This window comes from Ambystoma mexicanum, chromosome 5q, assembly GCF_040938575.1.
Source record: "Ambystoma mexicanum isolate Mex_15411 chromosome 5q, UKY_AmexF1_1, whole genome shotgun sequence".
Taxonomy (NCBI): Eukaryota; Metazoa; Chordata; class Amphibia; order Caudata; family Ambystomatidae; genus Ambystoma; species Ambystoma mexicanum.
The window spans coordinates 916,650,262-916,677,267 of NC_090933.1; the positions used below are offsets into that span (position 1 = coordinate 916,650,262).

General features: G+C 49.5%; 1 protein-coding gene across 9 annotated transcripts in view; it reads left to right on the forward strand.

Moving 5' to 3' along the window:
- Nucleotides 1-27,006, forward strand: part of VPS13B (vacuolar protein sorting 13 homolog B) — a 3,421,660-nt gene that overhangs the window by 883,903 nt on the left and 2,510,751 nt on the right. For all 9 annotated transcript variants that reach the window (XM_069621427.1, XM_069621422.1, XM_069621424.1 and 6 more), the window contains exon 16: nt 23,056-23,180. In XM_069621427.1, coding sequence (XP_069477528.1) covers nt 23,056-23,180 — 125 coding nt within the window. The remainder of the gene's footprint in view (nt 1-23,055; nt 23,181-27,006) is intronic.

A 27,006-nucleotide genomic window follows, 5' to 3' on the forward strand; every position in this document is an offset into this window, starting at 1 on the left:
ATTATGTTCAGTTATAAACAGATTGAGCAGGGAGGCAGAGAGGCAATTGGTACAGGTAGTCATGACAGGTAACAGTGGTGTAGGAAGGGTAGGCTGGGAATTAGTGGTAGTTTTCCTTTTACCAGTGAATGAAGTTGTGCCTGAAGTGTGGGGGGGGGTCTGGTCTGCCCTTAAGGCCGGGGTGAGGGAGTTCCACAGCTGGGCTGCTTTCACCGAGAAGCTGCTACCTCTGGTTTTTGAAAGTTTGAATCTGGGCACAATGAGTAGGTTGGAATTGGCCATTCTAGTGGGGCGGTTAGAGGAGTGTCTCTTGAATGTGTCTGAGGTAGCGTGGGGCAGCATTATTGAGAAACTTGTACGTGAGGGAGCCTGCTTTAAGAGAGATTTTGTCCTTTGCGGTGAGCCAATTGTTCGCTCTCCTTATGTCAGAGATATGCTCTTTTCTGGAGATGCTCAGTGCTGCTCTGAAAGCATTATTTTGTAGGATCTGGATTTTGTTGGTGATAGATTTGTTAGTCCCTAGATATAGGGAGTTACAATAATCGAGTTTTGACAAGATAAGAGCTCTAGCCAGAGTGGTGCAGCTGTTAGTGGAAAGGAAGGGCTTAGCTGCTCTGATTAATCTACATGTGTAGGCGCTGGAGGAGGCCATGGAGTTGACCTGTTTATTGAAGGAGAGTGTTTCGTCTAAGTAAAATCCCAGAGTTTTGACTTCTTTAACTACTTTGATGGTATTACCATCTATGATAAAATGTCTATAGTTGTGACAAAGTTTACTGATGTTAGTGTAATGGATGTTAGTGTAGAATTGGCAGAGTTCTCTCACGCAGCAGAGAATTCAAGACATTAAACTGCAATAAAGTCTTCATTGTATCCCGGATGCTGCACGGATTACATTCAAATCCCTCTGTATCATCCACAAGGCTGTCCGGGCCAGGGGACGACACTATTTTCAACTTTATCTCATTAAATACTCTCCCTTTAGACCACTTTGCTCCTCTGGCACCAACTCCTTGTGTGGAAAGCGTTTTGCTAAACAGAGGGCAGGTGGTCGCTCTCTTTCCTCTGCAGGCTCCCTCCTTTGGAATAGCCTCCCCCTCTCCCTGCGTCTTGAGCAGGATCTTCTCAAGTTCCTGAAGCTCCTTAATACTTTCCTCTTTTCCTCCTCCTTCCCTCCTTCTCTCCTCTGCTAATATCACAGGTACTGTATTGGTCTCCTTGATCCTTTTGCATCGTCTGGGCCTTGACCTCCCACACCAATGTTCCCAAGCTCCCGTCTTCCACAGCACTTTGCACCTGCACACCCTCTGCCCTGGAGACTCGCACTTACACCTCCCGCTGCCCAGGCCGTGTTACACTCAATCATTCCTAGCACTCCGTCCTTGTCTTGATCTTTGTGTTGTAATTGTATTTCTCACCCTCCCTCCCTGCCCTGTGGGCGCTTTGAAGAAGTATATTCTTATTGTATAAGCGCTTAACAAGCAAAGAATAAATAAATTAAGGAGTCCATAGTGCACTTTCTGAGTCACAATGACACCTTGGTTTGGTTGTTCCAGCTCCTCCTTGGCCTGATCGCGGCATCCATCTTAGCTCTCCCTTTAGCTCGTCTCAAGATGAGGAGAATTCACCTTCATCTAGCAGAATCATGGGATCAAGAGAGATCCTCAATCGAAAAAGATCTGGATTCCTTGCGGGTTAAGGCAATACCTTCTCTGGTGGAAGGATGACAGGAACCTCTAATGAGGGGTGCCTTTTCAAGATGCTCCTCACATGCACACCATAACATCGGATTCATCACTAACGGGCTGGGGAGCTGCACTGGGGCAAGTTCATACTCATGCTCTGTGAACTCCAACAGAGAGCCAATACCACATCAATGTGCTAGAGTTGCTAGTGATTTTCAAAGCACTCAAGTTCTTCCAACCCCTGATTCGGAATTCAAGGGTTCTTCTCAAGACAGGCAGCATGACAGCCATGTTTCATATAAACAAGCAACAGGGAACAGGATCTCCCCCTCCGTGCCGTCTAGCCATCCAAATTTGGCAGTGTGCAGTCCATCACCATACTGCTATTCATGCTGTTCATTTAGCAGGGAACTCAACAAAGCAGCGTACATGTTAAGCCATCTTTCCCACTGCAATCATGAATGGGAGTTGAAGCAATCGGTTTTACAGGAGTTTGTCATGCCCAGGGTTCCGCCTAATGTAGACCTTTCCACTACATCGCGCAACCGCAGGTGTCCACAGTTTGAACCGCTTCTGGTACAGGAGCCAGAATCTTTAGGGGAATCTACAGATTCCTTGGGACGGAGCAGCGTGCTATGTGCTTCCCCCTTTATTTCTCTTTCCGAGGGTGCTGTCGAAATTCAAAAGTGTAAGTAGCTGCACTCAAATTATGATAGCCCCCAACTGGCCAACTGGTGCTCCTCCCTGCTTCTCCTCAGCACTTGCGGCCCATGGATTTTCACAGTGACTCAGGAATTCTGATCTCAGCGTAGGGGGATGGGTGTTTCATCCCTCCCCAATTTCTCTGAATTTGGCTGCATAGTACCTGAGCAGTTAATCTTTTCTGGCATAGGCATTTCAGATCACAATCGTACCATCATGCAAGCGGCCAGAAAACCATCTTCCAGGTCACAATTGAAGAATAAGTGGACTAGGTTTTATTTTTGTATATTAGAAATTAATTAGACCCCCCCCTTCATCCTTCATTGGACAATGTCCTATCATTTCTGTCTCATCCCGCTTCAACCGGCATTTATATACATTTGTGTTGCACTTAGTTATCGGCTTTTGAAGCCTATACCAGTACTCTGGAACTCAACATGTCCACCTCAAACCCTGTTATAAAAAGATACTTTGAGACCTTGCGGCGTATTTTCCAACCAGTGGTTAATCCTCACACAGTATGGAATCTCGATGTTGCATTCGCCGCAATTTTGCATTACCTATTCGAACCATATCATTGGCAGATTTAAAGCTTGTTTCGTGGAAGACAGCTTTTTAGTGGCTTTTTACTTCCGCTAGAAGAATTTGCGAGATCCAAGCATTGTCTGCAACAGAGCCATATACATTTCACGAGGATAAGGTGGCATTAAAAACTCATCCTAAATGTTTGGCCAAGGTGGTGTCAGTGTTTCACTTGAAGCAGTAGATCATTTTGCCCGTTTTTTCCATCCCCACAGACAGATGGGGAAAGAGTTTGCATATACTTCCAGTGCGGCGAGCACTTATATTTTATTTAGAACGGTCAAACTTTTACAGAAAATTTGACAGCTCATTAGTTTCCTTTGGCGTTCAGAAAGCCAGTCTTCAAGCATCGAAGGCTAGAATAGCAAGATGAATTTACTCCTGTATCAATGAAGCATGCAAGCTGCAAAAGAAAATCAGTACCCAACGTCTTACACGCTCATGCAGTTGGGGCAAAGCTACAGCTGTTGCTTTCCAAATGAATGTCCCATGGGATATCATCAGTAAGGCAGCCAATTGTTCTTCAATGTCTGCTTTTTGCAAACACTACTGCATGTATACTTCAGCCAAAGCTGACGCCAGGTTTGGCCAAGCAGTACTACAGAACCTGTTTCCCTAGATTATTGCCAGCCTTCCAAGGGGATTAGTGCTATGTAATCTTCCATAAGTATGGAGGAAAGGAGACAGGACGTAAGAGTAGGAACAGGTTACATACCATAGTGACTGCTGTACTTTTAGTCCATGGTCTCCTTTCCTCCATACGAGCCGTCCACCGTCTCACATTAATTAGGCTGTTATTCTGGTTTGTCCCATCTAGCGGATTTAAGGACTGATGGGTGTTGCTGTTGGGCAGAGCCAGCTAAGCCCATGTTGTAGTGACTACCATGCAACCTGCATTTCTTAAAGGCAGAGGCGTTGCTAGGGGTGGGCTGAGGGGGCTATAGCCCCAGGTCTTTTGGTTGTAGCCCTGGATAGAAGCTCAGGGACAACAACCAAAAGGCTATAGCTAGCCCTGAATCCCGCCAGCCCCGACATTAGCTTAGCCCCTGATCTTATCCAGACCTAGCAACACCCCTGCTTAAAGGGAAGTGTACTTTTGTGCTGTGCAAAAGTGTTCCAGTCCTGTCCCCAGAAAACGGACTCACCATAAATATGGAGTCAAGGGGACTATGGGCCAAGAGCACATACAATACTACAGTGAGTTACTTGTTCTGTCCTAACTCTTTCTTCCGGTTTAGGTCACTGGTATAGACATTGGCTAGAGGGTCCGTCTGCTGATGGTTTTGAGGTGGGATTGGGGCTAGTTTGACGGCCTTCCAAATTCCTCGGCCTGGATTATGTCGCTCTTCTCTGTAGTTTTAAGAGTGGTTTCTGCATACGCAAGAGGGGAGCCAAACATGCAGGCACTACTGGCTCTGTGGCGCAACTGCACCTTGATTCTCTTAAAGAGACCCACTAAATTACCCATTTGGTTGTACCGGGGCACAGAAAAGGGTAGAATTTATTCTCATTGGCAATAAAGGGACACCCTATCTTCAGGATAGCCCTTGAAGGGCCAGTGCCAAGCCTGGGTAAACTGCGACTGTTTCCTGCCTAATCACCAGACAGGGGGACCATGTCACAGTGGACAATTGAGTTCCTTCACATGACAGGCAACACAGCCTTTATTCTGGAATGTTTGTGATCCAGAAGATAGACAAGGTGGAGATACTGGTGCTACTGCCAGACTTCAACAAATATCTGCCTCAAGAGAAGTTCAAAATGTTTATGCGATCACAGATTGACTTGAAAGCTTTTGAGCGGACATGGGATTATATTTGTATGACCGATGTTCCGGACACTTATATCCATAGATGTATTTGATCCTAGCATCAAAAATACTTGAGGAATGCAAAATAATTGTGGTTGTTTGCAATTCAAGGTTTTACCCTTCAGGCTTATCTGGGCACCATGGTTACTATGATAGTCATGTTCTCAATGACCTCTTTTCTACTTTAGGATAAGATCCATGTTTATCCCTAACAGGGCAACCGGATCATTAATGCCATCTCCCCCCTGGTGGCCACCTTTTAACTGCACAGAACTTTAAAACTGATGTATTCATTGGGGCTACCCATCAGCTGGAACAAATCTGCCCACATGCCTTCTTAGTGTCTAAAGTACATAGGGTTACTTTGGTGTTCAGAATGGGGGAGAATCTTCCCAGGAGACTAGTGGATTCAAGACATCTTGTACCTTGGATACCACTGAGTGTAAGAATAGACCGTTCCAGCCATGGAATATCGGAGGATGCTCGGCCTGATATACTCCTGATAGAGCCTTATGCCAGATATATCTCGGAAACACATCCTGGCCTCTTAAGATCAAGGTATCCACAATCTACCCTAGTGCCGGAGTGGATGAAGGCAGGGAGAAGGTGGTGGTTGCAAATAAATAATCTGCGAGTGTGAGCCCCTTCTAGGAAGAGGATACTCAAATTTGTATCAACAGACGAATCACTTTTGGGCTGGGAAGCTATAACAGGGAGGTACTAGATTACACAGACTATGCAAATTGGACAGACATTGTGGGGATGGGTGATCCAGAATAGGATTTCTATTGTGGCTAATCACCTGGTAACATCTCCGAATGTCAGGGCAGATGACTTCAGCAGACAAATGCAGAGCCAACACGCACGAGTGGGAGGTATTGGAGACGGTTCAGACTCCTATATTCTGCCATTGTGGTACTTACCAGGTGGACCGCTTTGTGACTTTTTCTGTACACCTCCTGGATGGGACAGGCAACAGAGTATCTAGGGGATGCATTTCTGCCACCCTGGAAATGCCAACTGCTCTATTTGGTCCCTCTCATTCCTGTCATCCTCAGCTCCCACAGAAACTCCATCTCTCCAGAACCTGCTCAATGATCTTGGTGGAGTCAGTTCTGCATCACAGGAGTTTGTTCTCTGACCTCCTGCACTTGTCTGCACAAGAAAACTGACTTCGCCCTCTACAGAGGGACCTTCTGAAAGCAGATCAGGCTGATCCTTCACCTATCCCCTCAGTCTCTGTCCTTAGCTGCCTTGTTCCTGATGACTTGACTGGCTTTGGCTTTATCGCAGAGCAACATGAATATCTTCCAGGCCGCAAGAAATTACTCTACCAGTAACCAGTACAGCAGCAAGTAGACCATTTACTGCCATTGGTGTGTAGAAAGGAATGTTAATCTCACAACAGTTCACTAGAGAATGCCATTTCTTTCCTTTTCAATATGGCTACTGTGGCGAGTCAGGTGAAGAACCCAGACTCAACTCTGACTTTCCATCTCACTGCTGTTGTTTATTAACTGAAACGTGAGAACTCCTATCTTTCCCTACACTACCATTGTTCCCCACCTAACAAACTAAGGTGCTCGTCCATCGTCTGTGAGCAACCAAAGCAAGATCAGTCCACTGTCCGAAGTAACCTATCCTAACCCTACTACTCTTAGAATAACAAAAGTAAAGGAGAATGACTCCCTTCTCCTGGTAGGTGATTGTCCGCCAAGATCAGTTCAATAAAGTATCTGTTGGTAGCTCTTAGTAACTACTTTGATCAAGTCGTACAGTTCTGACTCTGGGTTCCTCAGTGTTTCAATCGCCTCTTTCAGTCGACTATTCCTTCTTTCCTTCTTGTTTTACTCTTGTTCTATTCTGGTTAATTTTGCCCCTCTCCTGTCAGGGGACCAATGTGCTCCTTTCTCTTTATTCAAACTTAAGATTTCCTTCCTTTTAAATACACTCTTTATATTGACTAGGACAAGTTTGAGGGCTCCAGTATTGATTCTCACTCTTTGTTTATTCATGACACTTAATCTCGACTGGGACGAGTATGACCGTTCCAGTAATAATGTTCATTCGAGGGGATTGGGTCCTCCGATGTATTCCATATCTATGACAGGTAATGTCCACAGCTGTGCTGCTTCGGAAAATCTTCGGCGTCTGCGTCCTGTGTCGATGACGTCGATGCGCCGTCCCCGAAGACCTCCTCCGACGGCCAACGTCACCTGATGTGATAAGTAGGACGCATGACGCCCATAGCCTCAGTTCCATTTTTTCCGTGAACGTGTTGGCTTCGTGAATCTCGGTACGCCTCGACTGTTTGGAGTTTGCTGTTTTCAATTCTCGGTTCGTTGAACCTGTTCGGTTTTTTGTTTTGTTTTTCTGTTCGTGGCGATGTCTACTTCGTCTTCAACCCCGCATCCGGGCTTCAAGAAATGCAGGGACTGTGGGTCCAAGATGTTGGTCACGGACTCGCACGACGCCTGCCTCTGGTGGCTCGGGGAGGCCCACGATACGGACGACTATGTCGACTGCCAGTCTCTCATGGCAAAGTCCTTGCAGGAACGCAAGAAGAAGCTGTTTGTAGGTCGGGTGTCTAAGCCCCGGAAGTCGAGGTCTGCAGGGCTTTCGACGGATGACTCGAGGGGTGACTCTCTGCGTCATCGTCGGAAGTCCAGTGGGTCTCCTTCCAGGTGTCGGTCTCTCCACTCCTCTGCCTCTTCGAGGCATTCCCGGAAGCGCCGGCATCGGTCGTCTTCCCCGTCCTCTTCCGAGGACTCCGCCCATCGGCGGGTCGCTTATCCCTCCATGAAAGCGACACCGGAGGAATGGGCTTCCTTCGGGAAGCAGATGCTAGCGATTCTTGAATCGCAGGGCACCGGTCCGTCCGCGCCTCTGAGTGGGGTCGGTCGGCACCGGTCGAGAGACGCCGCTCGTACGCCTTTGGGCTCGGGTGGTCGGCACGGCTCACGGGAGAGGTCCAGCTCGGACAAGGGTAGCCGTTCTCGCCATGCCCATTCCATGTCCCGGTCCTCTATGCGCTCGAGACCGCGTGATCCTGTGCCGTCTTCGAAGAAGAAGTCGACGCCTGTTGCGCCGAGGTCGTCGACGATTTCTCTCGAGGCTCCGCCTCCGATGGGGTCGTCAACGCTGTCGGCGCCTAGGCCGTTGAGAGATGCGCTCGGAGCTCCGGCTTCGAGGCCTGTGTCGATGCCGTTGATGCTGGCGGCGCTACAGCTGACGTTGATGCCGATTTGCTCGACGCCGTTTCTGTCAACGCCGGCGCCGACTCGTTCGGCGCCCTCGACGCCTTTCGAGGCGATGGTGTCGGAGGGGCCCCGAGGCACGGGGTTAGCCCCTAGAAAGGCTCTGGCTAAGGTCGGGCACTGCTTTGGTCCCCAGATGTCTTCCTCTCCTTGCCTGAAGTACATTTCAGAGGGTGATGAAGGCTCTGATGACGGCTTGGTTCCGGTACCAGATGAGCTTATCTCGGGCCATAGCCGGTTTGATGACCAGAGGCAGTCACTGCATGATGCCAGTGGACTGGACACCTCTCCGGAGGTGGAGTTTTGTAGGCCAGAGCGTGGCACTCATGCCGATTCTTCATATCGGCGCCTTATGTCTCGGGTCACCGAGCACTTGGGTTGGTCAGCTCCCCCAGGGGAGTTTGTTCAGGATGATCTCACGGACATCCTTGATCTTGGCCCCCCCCACTGACCCGGTTTTGCTGTTTCATATGGCTCTGCAGAGAAGGGTGGCGGTGGCTTGGGCTGCTCCGGAGAGTCTCCCGGCAGGGGGCAAGTCTTTGTCTTGAAAATACCGTCCAGCCAGTAGCGACCCGTGCTACTTGTCCAGGCACCCCACTCCGGAGAGTTTGGTGGTGCAGGTGGCTACGGCCCCGGCAAAGCAGGCGTCGTATCCTACCATCCCTCCCGATAGGGACGAGAAACGTTTTGGCTGGGCGAAGAAAGTGTTTTCTTCAGGGGGTATGGCGCTTCAGGCGGCCAACTCCATTTTGCCTTGTCTCGTTTCACCCACACTCTGTGTAACTGTGTTGCATTAGCGACTGAACGTATTCCCGAAGGGAACAAACGGGATGGTTTCCTTGCTATGGTTCAGGATGGCAAGGATGTCATGTGTGAGGCCGTTCAGTCGGGTTTCGACATGGCAGATTGTGTCAGCCGGTCCATGGCGGCGAGCACCGTAATACGCAGGTTTGCATGGTTGCGGAAGTCTGGGTTCGCTCCTGATGTGCAGTCCCGGCTCCTCAACATTTCCTTTGACGGTGAACACCTTTTTGGCAGCAAGGCTGACGAGAGCCTTGAGAGGTTGCAGACCTCCAAAGCTCCAGCGAAGTCGTTGGGTGCTGCAGTTCACCACCTCCACCTTTTCGTCCTAGGGGACAGCAATGGAGGGGAGGTCCCTTTCGCTATTACGCGTCCTTCAGTAAAGCGAGAGGAGCTAGCAGTCAAAGAGGCCACCATAAGAGTGCCAGAGGTGGAAACAAGGGTACTCGAGGTGCCAAGGCCGCTCGGGCAGTTTCCTCTTTGCCCTCAGGCAACGCCACAGCTGCTACCACTCAGTCATGAGGCCAGGTCCCATGGTTCACCGGTTGGGGGAAGGCTGGTGCAGCATCTTGTAGAGTGGCAAGCCATTACTTCAGATGTGTGGGTTCTGGAGATCATAACCCACGGCTACTGTCTTCCTTTTTCGGCAGCGGCCTCACGACAATCCACCTGGGAACCTCTCTTTGAAGAGTCCGGATCCGTTCCTTGCGCAGGAAATTCAAGCCCTGCTGGAGAAAGGCGCCATAGAACTGGTGCCTGTAGCGGAGAGGAACAAGGGATGGTATTCCCCTTGTTTTTTGATTTCGAAGAAAGACGGGGGATTGAGACCCATCATGGACTTGCGCGGTTTGAACAAACTCCTCAGGAAGGACAAGTTCAAGGTGGTTACTCTCTCTCAAGTCCTCCAGGCCCTTCAACTTCAGGACTTGTTGGTGTCTCTCGACCTCAAGGATGCTTACTTCCATGTGCCGATCCATCCCAAGCACAAGAAGTACCTGAGGTTCGCAGTTGGTGACTCGCACTTTCAGTTTCGGGTCCTGCCGTTCAGATTGACCTCCGCCCCGAGGGTTTTCACCAAGCTCATGGTGATGGTGGCAGCGCACCTCAGGAAAGGGGGGATTCACGTCTACCCCTACCTGGACGATTGGTTGATCAGGGGGAGCTCTCCCGAGCAAGTCCTGGATCATCTGTCCGTCACCTGCCACTCCCTTCACAAGCTGTGCTTCTCCCTCAATTTAAAGAAGTCCCATTTGACACCAATGCAGCGGCTCCAGTACATCGGAGCAGTGCTCGACACATCCCTGGGCAAGTGTTTTCCTCCCCAGGTGAGGGCTCTTCACATTCAGCAGATGGTGCACAAGTTTCAACTTGCCCAGAATCTCCCAGCGTCCGAGTTTTTGAGACTGCTCGGCCTCATGGCATCCTGCATTCTTCTGGTGCTAGAGGGTCATCTGCGGATGAGATCTTTGCAGTGGGCACTCAAGCTCCAGTGGTCTCAGTCCTCCGGCAGGCTGTCGGACCCTGTGCAGGTGCCGCCCTCGGTCGCCCAGGACCTTCTGTGGTGGGCCGTCGAAGGCAATCTGATGAAGGGGGTCCCATTTTGGCTGCCCTTGCCGGAGGTGACGATCGTGATGGATGCATCCCTCACGGGATGGGGAGCTCATGCCAACGAGTTGACAGTCAGCGGTCGTTGGTCTCCGTCGGAGTCTAGACTCCATCAATCTGTTGGAGCTGAGGGCCGTCAGGCTAGCCCTGAAGGCTTTTCTGCCAACTGTGCGAGGAAAGAGTGTCCTGATTCTAACAGACAACACGGTGGCCATGCACTACCTCAACAAAAGGGGGGAGCAGGGTCACTTCCTCTGTGCAGGGAGGCGATGCAGCTCGAGTTCTGGGCCATCCAGCAGGAAGTTTCGATCTCGGCTGTTCATCTGGCCAGAGACGACAACGAGACGGCGGACTCTCTGAGCAGGCAGAGCACGGTCTCTCACAAGTGGGAGCTGGCTCAGGAGATTCTCCTGGAGATCTTTGCCCTTTGGGGGACCCCTCAAGTAGATATCTTCGCCTCCAGTGTCAACCGGAAGTGCGAAAGGTTTTGCTCGTGGGAATTTCCTCCAAAAGGAGCCTTAGGAGACGCGTTCGTGATGGAGTGGTCATTCCCACTGCTGTACGCGTTTCCTCCAGTCCCCGTCATCCCACAAGTACTGCGGAGGTTACGGAGGTTCGGTTCCCGGATGATCCTCATTGCTACGGCGTGGGCCCGGAGGACGTGGTACCCGGACCTTCTCGACTTGTCCATCTGCCCTCCACGTTGTCTTCCCTACCGAGATGATCTGCTCTCACGGGAGGGGGGGTCAGGTTCTCCATCCAGAGGTCAGATCCCTCAACTTCACACTTGGCTTCTAAAAGGTTGAGGTATAAGGATTGGAACCTCCCTGAAGACGTGATGGGTGTTGCTCTCGGCCAGGCGGCCGGCAACAAAGTCTCTGTACCTTTGGAGAAAGTTCTGCAACTGGTGCAGAGTTAAGAATGTGGATCCTTTTGATTGTGATATTCCCATGGTTCTGTCTTTTTTGCTTTCCTTGGCCCAAAGGGGCTTGCAAGTGGGGACCATTAAAGGTTACCTGGCGGCGCTGTCCATCTTTAAGCGCTTGTCTGAAGAATGTTCCTATTTTAAGATTCCTTTAATTTCTCCGTTTTTGAAAGGGCTCACTAATGTGTTCCCTCTGTCACCTTTTCTGGTGCCTGGTTGGGATTTAAACCTTGTTCTTAAGTTTCTTATGGGTGCTCCGTTTGAGCCTTTGCATTCTTGCCCTTTGAGACTGTTAACTATTAAAACTGTTTTTTTGGTTGCGGTTACTTCCGCTCGCAGAGTGAGTGATTTACAGGCACTTTCAGTTAAGCCACCCTTCACTGTGTTTCATAAGGACAGGGTTGTCCTTAGAGTTCGCCCTTCTTTTTTTCCGAAGGTGGTTTCGGAATTTCATTTGAGCCTGAAGGTTATTCTTCCGGCGTTCTATCCTCCTCCACATCCTGGTAAGGCAGAGGAGAGGCTCCATAGGCTTGATCCTAGGAGAGCGTTGAGCTTTTATATTTCGCGCATGTCCCGGGTCAGAGTGGATGATCAACTTTTCATTGGTTACGCTGGAAAGCGTTTGGGACAAGCTGTGACGAAACAGACTTTGTCTTGGATTATTTTAGCTGTCTCCGAGTGTTACCGCTTGGCGGGTAAGGACCCTCCGGCTGGCTTGCGGGCCCATTCTACCAGGAGAGTGGCTGCGTCTACTGCCCTGCAGAGGGGTGTTCCTATTCGTCACATCTGTGATGCAGCCACCTGGGCTTCAGTACATACTTTTCTACGTCACTACTCCCTCGATTCCATCAGAGGGCAGGATCTGGCCTTTGGCAAGGCAGTCCTATATTCCGCAATTTGTTGGGGCATGCTAATTTTGTGTTCTAAAAATTCTTTTCCCACCTCCTTTCTTGGTACTGCTTTGGGAGTCTGTCATAGATATGGAATACGTCGGAGGACCCAATCCCCTCGAAGAACAAGTTACTTTCTTACCTGGTAACGTTCTTTCGATGGGATGGTCCGACGACGTATTCCATATCGCTCCCTCCCTACCTTCCCCGCTGCAGAATTTATTTTGCGATAGCAGCTTGCGTTCCGCAAGGCCTTGTGTGTCTGACTGGCAGAAAACTGGTGCCACACATTCTGGGAAAAACTATAACTGAGGCTATGGGCGTCGGCATCCTACTTATCACATCGGGTGACGTCGGCCGTCGGAGGAGGTCCTCGGGGACGGCGCATCGACGTCATCGACGCAGGATGCAGACGCCGAAGATTTTCCGAAGCAGCTCAGCTGTGGACATTACCTGTCATAGATATGGAATACGTCGTCGGACCATCCCATCGAAAGAACGTTACCAGGTAAGAAACTAACTTGTTCTTCTTTACAGGTATCCTTAATACTTTGTCTTGACTGGCACGCGTATGAGCATTCCAGTAATGATCTTCATGATCTTCAGTCCCCCTCCTGGTTCTCCAAATGTCCCTGTTACCTGGATTGTTCAGGGATAACGTCACTTGGGGTTGTAGCAGGCTGCGACCTTCACTTGTCAGGTTGGCTTCTCCTTTCTTCTGCAGTGTCACGAACGGTCTCTCCATTTCTTCCTGTGTCAGCTCACTCCATGACACCTCGGTGGGAGTGGTATCGGTGTCGTTAATGGACCTCCAGGTCCGCTGTGACCTGTCTGCGGTCACAGCACCACGTTTTCCTGTTCAGACTGAGGATGCCCTGTATTTTCCTCAGTCTCTCGCGTCTCTTCCTTCTCCGCGCCTTGCATTGGGTGTCATACCCAAGCTTCACTGTAGTATCGGACGTTGCGCGCCGAACTTTTCTTCAGCATATCCCGGCCAGCTGATTCGAAACTCCTGCATGTTCTCTCTCTCTTTCTCTCTCTGTCTTTCTCTCTCTGTCTTTCTCTCTTTTTCTCTCTCTTTTTCTCTCTTTTTCTCTCTCTTTTTCTCTCTCTTTCTCTCTCTCGCTCTCATTTTTGTCATCTCCTCCTCTCTCTCCATCCCCCCGCCCCTGCCTCTCTTATGATGCTGCCGTGGGACCATCCTGGCGTACTCTCAAAGTCCTTCTTCTCAGTTTGGCTCATACTCTGTATTCTTCCAGTGGTTTTCTTCATCTCAGTATCATATATGTTTTCCTTCACAGGTACCAATAGGGGATTTGAATGAAAATGGCAAATTCTGATATGTATGTTCTTCATTTCTTTCGTCACAGTATGTTAATGAAGTGGCTTGGTGATATGTTGCTTAGGGCATTCCTCATAGAACAGGAGTCCTTGAACCCAGAGGGGGGAATCTCTCCCGGTGAGGTTTGCCTTTACCCCTAGGGAGTGTACTGCGTAGCAGGCTCCACTCCCTAGCCTCACAGGGAAAGGCTCCACCCTGGGGAGAAGTGACAGAATCCTGCGATTCCTCACACACGTCGGTTATTCTGCTTCATTTAAGCAGTGTTAGGTAAGAATTGGTGCAGTTACACTGTGTGAGACTACACAACACATATCTGCTTGGTAATAGGTAACCCACCTTTTGGTATAGGTCTTTACTACAATAGTTGGTAGTGTGACTGAGCAGCCAGGCCTATCTCAAGAGAGGTAAATTTGAGCTGTAGCAATAAAATCTCTGGTTTGAAGAAGAGTGGTCCAGCTGGATTCTGTACTGTTACAGTGGTGCAGACCCCATGTTCCTGAGCCTCAGTTGTGGGGACAAGAGAGAGGATGTCTGGAGGGCTCCTGCAGTGGTATTTGGGAGGTCTTCGGCAGCTACGGGCTCTTTTCGATTCAGCGGCACTTCGCAGTTTCAGCGCTTAGTAAACAGCACTGTTGCGGATCTCGGATACCGGTTGGGATTCCTTCACTCCTTGGGTCCTGCACTCTGGTGAAGGGACTTGAGCTCTGGTCATCCTGCTTCTGACGGTTCCTTAGGAGACTCCTGGAGCTTCAAGCTGGATTTCAGATGTTGCGCTTGACTATGGATTTCTCGACCTCTGGTCTTGGTTCTTGCAGCAGCGAAAAATTACAGCCAGTCAGGGAAGATGATCTAGTGGAGTTCGTCTTGGGGTTAGTTGGTCCCACTAACCCAAGGGAAGAAGTTGTCCCTTCTGGAGCTTCTCTGTCGAATTGAAAAAGGAGTTTCACCAGGCAATTCAAAAGTCCAGGAGGATGCAGCAAGCTTTGTTCACGGTTTCTTCGTCTGGTATTTCTCCCAGTGGTCGATTCCGCCTTTAGTCCCAAAACCCTCGCCTTTTAAGCAGCTTTCTCCAATTCATGCACAGCCTAGGCTGTCAATCACACACCAGGGTGGTTTTCCTGAAAGGACAGCCAGCCAGCTAATCAGGACTGGTTGCATTCAGGCACTCCTAGAGACAAAGGACAGGGGAGTTTTGGAAACCTCCCTCACATCCTGTCTTTCCAGACACACTGGAGCCAGAGGCAGACTTCAGGGCTGTGGCTCGCCAAAGGCAAAGTGTACAAAGGGCTCAAACCTGGCTGAACGCACAAAGTAAAACCCAGGAAAGCACTAACTAACAGAAAATGGTGAGAGAAAAAAAGACCGGGCCATTTTGACTAAATGGTCACCCATGGGTGCTGTGATGCAGCTGAGGGTTCAGCTTGCTGTAGAAAAGGACAATGGTAGGAAAAATAAACCACTGCCACCAGCCATTTAAAGTAGTGAGGGTAACATAAAAATTTTACATGTGAATGGAGGATAAGGGGCTACTAGGTAACCCCCCAACACTCCACATATGATGGTGTGTGCTGGACCTACAAAGAGAAAAGGTAAGTAAAGTCAATTCCACTCTACTAGTCTTGGGAACAGCAGTTCACACAAGAAAAGGTATTTAAACCTGATGAGAAATCTAAAGGATTTATCTGTGACACTGCACTGAAGGTGCTGTGTGTCACCATAAAAAACATAGGTGTCTATGGAGTTTTTCAGACTCCAAAACCAGTGGAAACACATAATCCAAATCCGGTCAAAACACATGAGAGAGTGAGAAAAAGGTCTCACTCACTCCAGTGTTAAAATTAAAAAGTCCAGCAAAAGAGCTTGTGGTCCCTAAGGTGGAAGGAATTAAGCACTCAAATGAAAACTCTCCCTAACAAGCAGAGCTTATGAACTGGATAATTTCTCCCTTAATCAAATTGTCCTAAGACACTTCAATGATCTGAGGAATAATTTTCCACAAGTGAGAAAGTCTCATCCCTCCATGGATTTAATACAGTCCTGTCAGCATCGGTTAACAAGCATTTAGAGCAAATGGCCTCCATAGACATCAGGTATATTACCAGGAAGGCCGCCTTTCCAGTGGCTTTTATTTCTACAAATCGATATAACTGTGTTATTATTAGTGTGAAAACGAGATTGGGCAATACACAGTTACATTACCCTAAAAATAGTCCTCCTTTTGATTTGGTCTAGTTTTTATTTCTGCATGTCAAATCAGTGAGCTAAAAGCTTTATGTACTGAAGCTCTCTTTTTACTTTTTTATAAACTCATGGTAGTACTTCCTGCGTAAGATATTTTAAAAGTTCCACTTGAACCAGGGGATTAATCTACCACTTTGTTTCCTGAGCCCATCTTCAGATGCAGAGTAATCTGTATATATCCCGGATGTTTGCAGCGCTTTTAAATGTTATATGGAACGCTCTAAAGAGTTTTGTGCTTTGTAACATCTTTTCATCCCTAATGGAGGTCTCTCAGTTGTACAAGAGTGTTGGGAGGATAGCTCAAGGACAAACACGCTCACCTTGGAAGCAAGACGATCCGATGAAACACAGGTTCGATCCCTGGGTCTGCGCTTGGAAACCTCTGGGTATTAAGCGCGTTATAAATAACCAATTACACATTACAAATGACAAGAGCAGTTAAATCTTCCTTAGAACCCTGGTTTGTTTCTTTCTCCAGCATGGGGTCTGGCATGGATTCACATGCTCATGAATATTCCCCGTCGTCAGAAAAAAATCAGTATCAGTATCAGTTTCGTTTCTGATCTGTCTTTCTTAGTAGTAACCAATCACTGGTCTCTGGGTCATACTGCCCCCAGCCAATGACTGCCCTCTCCCTAAGCCCCGCCTCCCGCAGCCATCCTCAGATTTTTACCGCACGTTCAAGTGTTGGGAGTCCTCGTGCTGTAGCTCTCAAGCTTTTGCTGCGTTTTCGTGCTTTTTCAGGAGATTTTTCTCATTTTTCGGTTAAATAGAGCCTCAAGCTCCACCGTTTCTACATCTGATCAACGGGGATCCGTTTCGGAGTTTTCTACGCCCCTCAAGGGTGAAGATTTCGTCGAGTTACCCTTTTCGAGGATTCCAGAAGTTCCGAGGCCTACCCCGGACATGGCCCAGGAGAAAGGAAGTTCGACGCCCGGGAAGCTGTTCAGGACCTGCCCTGGATGCCAGCTTCACAATGTTTTCAAGGAGGACGAGCATTCGTTATGCCTCTACTGTCTCCATGAGGACAAGACGCACACGGAGAAGGACTGTGCGTTTTGTGGGAACATGTCGGAGCGGACCATGAAGGATCGCCACCTCCGTCTCGCCAACTGGCTGGAAGGGAAGAGCCCGTCAGACGAGAAGAAAAAAAAAGAAGTCCGAGCGGTCTTCTAAGTCCTGTGAGGGCGCCCCGGCGACGGGGGCCCAACAAAAGGCTAAGCACCGCGAGTCCGCGGGCACCGGGAGCGCCGAACGGTCGGGCTCCTTGGCTGCCAGACAGGGCGCATCCTCCCCAGCGCCATCAACCACGACCCAACGCTCTGGCTCGGGTAAGAGGAAATCCGAGAACCTGGCGAAGCTTCTGGAGAGGCCCCGGTCGATCTTGAAGATTCCGGCAGAGGAGGAGCGAGGCTCGGACCCTCCCCCCAAGGTGAAGGCCCCAGGCGTCCAGAAGGTGGCGATGGCCTTAATTCACCCTGCTAAGACCTTGATTGAGGATGTCGCCGCGGCCCTGGCTCAGCCTGTGGAGGCTACACCAGTGGAGGCGCCCTCAGGACCTATAGTCTCCCTGCCACCACGGAGGGAGTCGTCTTTCAGGCCCATTGAGAAGAACCCCACGAAGTCCTCGTTGGAAAAGGTGGGGGAGAGGCTGGTGGCCATCGTGGATACGGACATGACCTCTGAAGAAGAGCTCATCGAAGTCGTGGAAGAGGCCCAGCCCATCGGGAGGGATCCCGACGAGGGCGACGACGAGAGCGATGGTGTTGCCGACAAGGCTCCTCAAGAGCCCTCGCGCTCGTCGTTTCCGGCGCCGCAGGACACCTCAGCGGCCATTTTGTCAGCGATTCAGTCCTTCTGCTCGGAGATAAGGACAAGGTTGCCCCTTTCCTCGACGGAGGTACCTGAGCCAGACCCGACAGGGGAACCGGAGCCAGGACCTTCGGAGAGTCCACCGCATAAGAGGAGGAGGACGCATCCTACACCACCTCTCCCACCTCTGCGGCCTGCTCTGCCTTCCCCCCGGTCTACTACCCACGGGGATGATACAGGCACGGACACGGCTACGAAAGGTACAGATGATGACGGAGGCGACGACGGGACCTGTCCCCCGTCGCCCCATGCTCGGGCGTCCCCGCCCGACGAGATTGCATCCTTTCATGCCATGATTTCCAGGGCATCCGAGCTTTTTCAGCTCTGCCCAGAAGAAAAGAAGAAAGAAGGGTTCCTTTACCAACGGCGCGAGGCTAAAAGGAAGATGGTCCTCACCGTACCGCTTCTTGATGACATCTGGGATGAGGGGCTCGCCCTCCTCAAGAGCCCTGCCACGGCGCCGGCAAAGAGGGACCGGTACGAGAAGAAGTACCGGGTCCCCGACGCTGCCCCCTTGTGCCTTTGGGCACAACCTACCCCGGATTCGGTCGTCTTGGCGGCAGCAAAGAAGAAAGCTGGGGGGGCATCGGCCTCGACATCAACTTCCCCGCCGGACGGCGAGGGCAGAAAGTTGGACACGATGGGACGACGGATCATCTCATCCGCAGTGACGACTATCAAGGCGGCCAACGCCCTGGCTATTGTAGCCCGCTACGACAGGGAGTTGTGGTTCAAAATTGCCCCTCTGTTAGACTTCCTTCCGGACGCCAAAAGGGCTGAGGCCCTTGAAATCCTACAGGAGGGGGAGATTGCTTCGGACCACGCCATCACGGTGGCAACGGACATCGCCGACACCGGTTTCCGTCAGTTGGGCAACAGCGTTTGCTTGAGACGACGAGGATGGCTCAAGGCCACGGATTTCCGCCAGGACGTACAAACCAAGGTTTTGGACATGCCCTTCGACGGGAACAAACTGTTTGGGAAGGCGGTTGATGAGTCCCTTCAGGCCATCAAGACAGACACAGAGACTGCCCGGGCACTGGGAGTACTCCAACAACGACGGCCGTCCTTTCGGAGGCAGACAGGGTGCCTCCAAGGGATCCGGCAGTGGCTCCTCCACGTACCGCCAAGTGGCAAGATCTTCGTCCCAGGAAGCCTACAGGGGACGCGGCAAGTCAGGTGGTGCCCGTCGTCGTCGACAGGGAGGTCAAGGAGGCAAGGCGGCCTCCAAACAAGATTGAACCGACCATGGGGTTGGGTTCTCGCCGAAGCACCCCGGTGGGAGGCCGGCTGGCGAGGTTCGTCAGCGTGTGGGAGTCCATCTCCACCGACCATTGGGTGCTGGACGCCCTGGCCCAAGGGCACGCCCTCGCGTTTCAAAAGAAGTGCCCTTGCGTTCCACCCGTGGCCAGGAAGGAAAATCACGTCCCTCAACTACTGTTGGAAGTAAGGGCGATGCTCAAGAAGGGTGCCATCGAGCTCGTCCCAAAGAGGCTTCGGGGATCCGGAGTTTACTCAAGGTACTTCCTCGTAAAAAAAGAAGACCCCATCCTGGACCTACGACGACTGAACAAGTACATCAAGGCACAGAAGTTCCGTATGGTCACCCTCCAGCATGTGCTGGGACAGCTGGAGGAGGGCGATTTCCTGTCGTCGTTGGACTTGGAGGATGCGTACTTCCACATCCACATTGTAAAAAGATACCGAAGGATCCTCAGGTTTGTGGTCCAAGGGCGGCACTACCAGTTCAAGGCCCTCCCATTCGGATTGAAGTCGGCACCCAGGGTGTTCACCAAGTGCCTCGCACAGGTGGCGGCGCGGCTGCGCCTACAGGGGATCCACATCTACCCCTACCTGGACGACCGGTTCAATCGGGCAACGACAAGGGAGCTCGCCATGGAACACACTGCGAAGACCGTCCAGCTGCTCATGGACCTGGGATTCTCCATCAACTTTCCAAAATCCCACCTGGTTCCGTCGCAAGTCGCCCTGTTTCTGGGAGCCAAGCTCGACACAGTGGCGCGGCTGGCCTCGCCCTCGGAGGAAAGGACCAGGACCACTCTGGGCAAGGTGCAGCGTCTGCTGACCACAGACATGGCCAGGGTAAGATCTATCAAATCCCTCCTCAGGATGATGTCGTCCTGCATTTATCTGGTGCGCCTTTGCAGGCTTCGGATGCAACCCTTACAGGAGTTCCTCGACGCCCGCTGGATCCAGTCGACGGGCAGCTTCGAGGACAGGATCCCTCTCAACGAGACGTTCCGTCAGGCGATCCGGTGGTGGGGTACCCGCTCCCATCTGTCGGCGGGCACAGACTTTCAGACCCCAGCTCACCAGGTGACGACGGACGCCTCCCTGGAAGGTTGGGGAGCACACTCCGGAGATCTTCACACGAGAGGCCTTTGGCTCCCGGAGGAGAAGTCTCTCCACATCAACATCTTTGAGCTCTGCGCGGTGTTCTGGGCTCTCAGGTCCTTTCTTCCGTCCCTCAGGGGCAAGGTGGTGAGGATCTTCGCCGACAACACCACCACAATGTCCGGAAGCAGGGCGGAACCAGGTCCCCGGCCCTATCCAAGGAAGCCCAGGATCTGTGGCATTGGGCTGTCGCCCAAGGGATGTTTCTGGTGCCTCTTCATCTGGCAGGAATAAAAAACACGATCACCGACTCACTCAGCAGGGAGCTGCGCTCGTATCACGAGTGGGAACTACGCCAGGATCAAGTGGATCGACTCTTCCGACGATGGGGCGAACCCCAAATCGATCTCTTTGCGACGGCGACAAATTCCAAGTGCCAGAGGTTCGCCAGCAGGTTCCCCCAGCCGAGGAGCATGGGCAATGCTTTCTCGTTCCCCTGGGACGGCCTATTTCTTTTTGTTTTCCCTCCGCTGCCGTTGCTGCTCCAGCTCATCAACCAGCTCAAGAGGTCCTGGTGCAGGATGATCCTCGTCGCACCGGTGTGGCCGAGACAGATCTGGTTCCTGGACCTTCTGGACTTGTCAACGTCCCCACCAGTCAAGCTGCCGACGGACGCAGACCTTCTTTCCAGAGAAGGAGGCGCCATTCTTCACCACAACCCGGAGTCGCTGAACTTGCAGGTCTGGCCCCTGCAGCACTAGAGTTTGGAGGGCACGACATCCCGGCCGACTGCAGAGAGGTTCTTGCAAAGGCCAGGGCGTCCTCAACTCTCAAGTGCTACGGACATAATGGAAGAGGTTCTCTGTCTTGTGCCGTGCACAGAAGATTAACTCTCTGCGGATTAGGGCCCCTCAAGTACTGCCGTACCTACTGTCGCTGGCCAAAGCTGGACTGACTCACGCCTCCATCAAAATACATCTGGCTGCAATCTCCCGATATACCAGGACGACGGGACAGGCGTCCTTGTGGTCTCATCGCCTGGTGAAAGAATTCATGAAGGGACTATTCCGATCATTCCCGCCGGTGAAGGCTCCTGCCCCGGCATGGGAGCTTAATGTGGTGCTGACCAAGCTCATGGGGGCCCCATTCGAGCCTATGCATTCGGCGCCTTTGAAGTTCCTGTAATGGAAGACAGCTTTCCTCGTGGCCATCACCTCCGCACAACGAGTGGGAGAGATCCAGGCCCTATCTTGCAAGCCTCCATACTTGACTTTTCATGACACGAGGGTGGTGCTGAGGACACACCCATCCTTTATGCCCAAGGTGCCGTCGGACTTCCACCTCAACGAGCCCTTGGTGTTGCCAGTTTTCTTCCCGTCGCCGGCCGAGAGGACTTTGCACTCGCTGGATGTAGCTAGAGCGCTGAAGTTCTACGTGGACCGCACAAAGAGTTTTCGGAAGACGTCACAGCTGTTTGTGAACTTTGGGACTGTGAATCAAGGGAAGGCTCTCTCGAAGACTTCCATTTCCAGATGGCTCTCCGGCTGCATCATGCACTGTCACCGGTTGGCAAACCGACAGCTGCCTGGCCGTCCGAGAGCCCATTCGACCAGAGCGATCGCTGCTACCACGGCGTTCCTGTCTGGTGTGCCCCTGCTGGGCATCTGCAGGGCTGCGACGTGGAGGTCGACGCACACCTTCACAAGATTCTACTGCGTCGATGGGGACTCCAGGGAGGAGTCCAGGGTCGGCCAAGCAGTGCTGCGCAACCTGTTTGCCTAAGGTGAGCCTGGTGAGGAGGTAAGAGTTGCTTAATGTTGAGTTGTTGTATTGCTTAATGTTGAGCCTGTTGCCACCTACCGTGGTTGTGCATGTGTGTACTGCTATGTATTCTCTTATTCATGAGCATGTGAATCAATGCCAGACCCCATGCTGGAGAAGGAACAAGTTAGTTACCTGTAACTGTTGTTCTCCAGCATGGGTCTGGCATGGATTCACATGCGAACCCTCCCGCCTACCCCTCTGCGGCTCTTCACTTGGTCATACTGCCACTTTACGTGCTACCAAATCAGAGGATGGCTGCCGGAGGCGGGGCTTAGGGAGAGGGCAGTCATTGGCTGGGGGCAGTATGACCCAGAGACCAGTGATTGGTTACTACTAAGAAAGACAGATCAGAAACGAAACTGATACTGATTTTATTTCCATACCGAGGATTCCCGGCCTGACGACGGGGAATATTCATGAGCATGTGAATCCATGCCAGACCCATGCTGGAGAACAACAGTTACAGGTAAGTAACTTGTTCCTTCATTTTGGAGTGCAGAAATTGAGAATGGTTTTACCTCCCAGAGGACTTTGTCCATTTTGTCAGAGCGTAAGCAGCTTTGCTGTACTTTGCTGGAAGCAGCTACATGTACCATTGGACAGCATCTGCGAAGCTGCTACCCGGACTACTCTGCATGCCTTCTGCAAACACTATTCTGTCGACTCCAGTTCCAGGGTTGTTGGCAGGTTTGGACAGTGGGATCTTCTGAACACTTTCTTTAATTCTAGGGACTCGTCAGAGTAGATGTAATTAGTGATCATACTCCTAGTAAAAGGGTGCTTTAGATTCTTTGATAAAAATAGAGGAATTGGGATTGGATGTTTGAGTAAGTTAAAGTTAGTTATTGTCCTATCTATTGTAGTCAGAAGGCCCCTTTTCACCAAAAGGCCTTCTGACCATTGCACTACTAATAAGATTTCTTCTGGACTACACAAATGAAAATACTGATGTTTGGGCCTGGGAGTATGTGTGGGGAGATGCCCATGGGGGCATGCGCATCATGCTCCTGAAGGATGTAATGTCCCACAAGGAGGAAAAGGAATTATAGACTAGGATTACAGTAGCCACCAAGGAGGGTCAATTTTACTAATTTTATATGCGACTCAAATGACCCAATTGAAGTATCCTTGTCCCCAACTCTTTGTTTTTTTTCTGTGTTTCAGATATTTGGTTTCCAGGCAGGGCTGACTTCGTTGGACAGCAAGGGATCTTACTGTTCGCCTGCTGCAGTCCTCCCCTCCTTCAGCACAGCAGTGTATGGAAAATTACTGAAGATTCCCGAGTGCTGGTATGTCTGCACCATCATAGTGCGAATGGAAAACATTACTGTGGAGATACTTCTAAGGAAGTGTACATATAACCTCTTATTATTGTCTGCTCTATACTCTCCAATCTTGTGCATGGCTGTCAATTTCTGGAAGGCCCCTTGTCTTTTTTTAATTCTGTGAATAATACAGTTGTATGTGAAGTGGCAAAATTGGCCAGCAAATCATTGTAGACATCTTGGATAAAATGATGTAAAAGGCTAAAGGAACTTGTGTCTGCTGTTTAAAGTAATGTGAACCATGTTGGCCAATTTGAATCCCTTTCCTACAACAAATAGCATAGACAAGAAAATGTTTCAGTTGACACAAAGAACAAAGTGCTGAATGGAGTAACAGTGCCCTCGCTTTAATCAGAGTCCGACAAACCTGAGGCTCTTGAAATAGTGTGGTCATTAGTATCCCAAGTCAGACCAAGCTGACCTGTCCAAACTCATTACAGCTGCAAGGATCATTTCACGTGTGAAGTACGAGTATAGCTAAACGGCAGTAAAGAGAGTGGTCGGGATTCTGTGAAAGGAACGTAAATGTGTGTCTTTATTGAATGGTTGTTGTCATCTCTTTTATATCTTTTCATTGATGGCTAAGCTGCCGTGCCCAACACAAGCATTGTTATTTCACATCTTTTCATTGAAAATACTGCTCACAAAAGAGGGATCACTTATTTCCTAATGGTTCAGTTAATCTGAAACCTCTATGTGTGCTTTAACATGTGTTTCTGCCTGTATTCAAAACCTTCTGGTGCTCTGTCAATCCGAATACAAAGCAGAGAAGGTAGACATTTCACTACGGAGAACAGTTTGCTGGTTCAGAGAGTGAAACCAGAGTTAAGTGGAAGATCCAACCAGCTTAATAAATATTAGGGCTGGGGTGGACTGGGAACCAAAGAAGTTGTGGAAATGTTTTTCGAAGTTGCCCCATATTACATGGTGTGAGCAAGCCCAACCACTTTCCCATAAGAAAATTTGGAAACAAAATAGGTAACCACACAAAGGAAGGCCATGATGCAGGGGCTCACCGGGAAATCTCCAGAGTTCCCTGTATGCCAGTCCATCACTGGCTAGAGAATTGAGCCGGGGTTAGAGAGAATGAGTTAGAGGAGAAATATCAGTGTGTAGGTGCCCGAATGTGTGGCACAGTGGGAGGAGGAGGAGCCATGCCGGGCTCCAATCACAAGACTAAAAGACTAAAGCAGAGGTCTAACAGTTGGCAGAGGAGATTGGGCATGGCAGGGGATAGAGATCATGTCAAGAGAGAAGGCATCTATAGAGACTAGACGGAAATATACATATAGCCCCATTGTCCTGTCGCTGTTGGAATTTGCAACTGTTCATTGCAATTCCCTTCACTTATTGCCTGCAAATAATAGCAGTTAATGCCTACAGCAGCTGGCAAAATGCCTAAGTACTTACTGCAAACATTGCATAGAAAGGTAGACGCTGTTATCAATGGCATACACATACATGGTAAAAACAATGTATCTTCTATTTTGTGTCAAATTCCCCAGCAATCCCTACAATCACAGTTGAGGTTCACATATTTACAACTCATCGTTTGGTAGTACTGTAATACTTGGTGTGTCGTGGTCAGGGTCCGTCAAGTTGATGTTCTTGCACACAAGCAAGGCGCATTGTGATTGTTTTTCGGGACTGTTAAAATGGTTCTGTCCTGTATCAAGTGTTACTCTATGTATGTTAATATTATGATTTTCTTTTAGCACAGTAATAAACCGAGGCTACAACAATAGGATGATGCATTTTAATTTGTGAAGAGCTTTTTAATCTGTTGGTGTTACGCTTTTAAATAAAAAAAATCTCAAAGAACTTGAAAACCTGCCTTCCTGCTGGGAAGATAGCTATGAGTGTTAAGCCGTCTCTTAAGACATATGGCGAGCTTGCTGTTTGCATATTTATATCCTGGCTGGGCTGTCTCAGCTTTTCGATAAATTGAGTAGCATATCATTGGGTAATGAAAATACTATTACAGCACTTGGAAGTGGCAGCAATCGCCAGCATGATGCACTATATAAAAGGGGATATCATTATTAGATATATTGTTTAATTTGTGAATGTGGCAGGTCACTATGGGGTAGCATGTCTTTAAACTATACATTACTTGAGTAACTCTTAGTATGATTGTAATTGATACTTTCTCTAGATATGGATTTGTGGTGAGACACCCAAAATCTCCTGAGTCATTAATTTAAGGTTCCCTTTGAGTAGGTCGTTTCAACCACAACTTCTAATATCCAAGTGTTTATACTCTGTTGTCTTTCATATTATCTCTGTTCTGTACTTGTTAGGCAGGCACCCGCCAAACCAGGGAAACCATTTTGTTTTTACCCTTGCATGAAAACCTTTCATGACCAACCAATTTTGGCCATGCATAGGTCAGCATTTTTGTATTCCTACAAAACTAATACAGATTATATTTGTTTCCCACAGGACTTTGGCCTAGTGGCGTTTTTTGCAATGTAATATTTGCTTACATTATTAAATGTTCACTTTCCTACAAGGAACACTAGTACATAAATAATATTTATATATTTTCTGACAAAAAACATCTTGCTCATATTAGAAACTAACAATATTTTCAATATTTTAAAAGATTTCTTTTGCAATTTTATGGTGTGCAACTCACAGGGGTGCTGCTGCAACACGCCTGAGCGATGCAAAGCAGGACATCAGCTGTAATATAGAGGGGTGACGTATGTACAAGGGATAGAAAGCATGGGACGAGGCTATACTCCCAAGTACCCTGCTTAGTTACAGTCGGTATTTGAGATTTGAGCTGACAGGTTACATAGTGTGGGTGATGTTTTTGCTAACGTCTCTTGAGTTACAGATGTTCTGGTGCTTGCAGGTTTATTCTTATTACAACAAACATAAAACAAGTGGTCATAGTTATAAGTCAGGTAAACTTTTGCACATCCAAAATAGCTAGATTCAAGGTTACTGGATAATGGCTAAATGTGGCTGTGGTGCAGAAGTGCAAGGCATAAGTTGTAAGTGCAGTGTTAAAGTATAATACCATATTTAAATGATAATGTAATGTAAGTGCTCTTGAATAGCACCTTATTGCCACTGTTGGTGGCCTCGCTGTGGTTGGCTCCGTAAGTAAAAGAGCAAGTGGTGGGGTCATTATTTGGACAAGAAGAGGGGCAGATGCGAAACCTGTGGTGTTGATTGGTGTAGATTGGAGGTACCCGGTTCCTGTCTGCCAATCTGCTTTCTATGGGTTCGACAGAGAAACATTGGAGTATGTTATACATAGGGAAGAACTCAAGATCTGATACACTGCAGCACTAAAGGTTTGGTTGTGAAAACAAAATCAAAATATCGAGGCTGAGTACCCCAAAAGGAAATACACCGAACACGGGTTCCAAAGGAACATACAAAGATCTTTAATTTATACTGAATCAGTTACAAAGAACCAAAAAAATCAGATAGGTATCGGCCCTCAGTAAAACACAGCAAACTCCAGCGTGGTTCAGTGTGTTCAGTGAGAGACGCTGTACATTAGAATTCGTTGCTCTTTTATACCATTTGTGAACATGATGTCCAACCCTACTTTGGGTTAATATTCCTCTAATACATTACTGATCTAGGGTTCATGCCGAGTTTGCATATCCACATGTAACTAGTTGTTAGGGAGAATTCTCGGTTTAGGCTGAATTTCCTAACCTAGTGAGTCCCCCAGCAGCTTTGCTGGACTTTTGGGGTTTATTTTTGCCTCCTGCCAAGAGTGAGACTCTTTTAGCCTCACTCTTGGGCATGATTTGAGTGTTTCTTT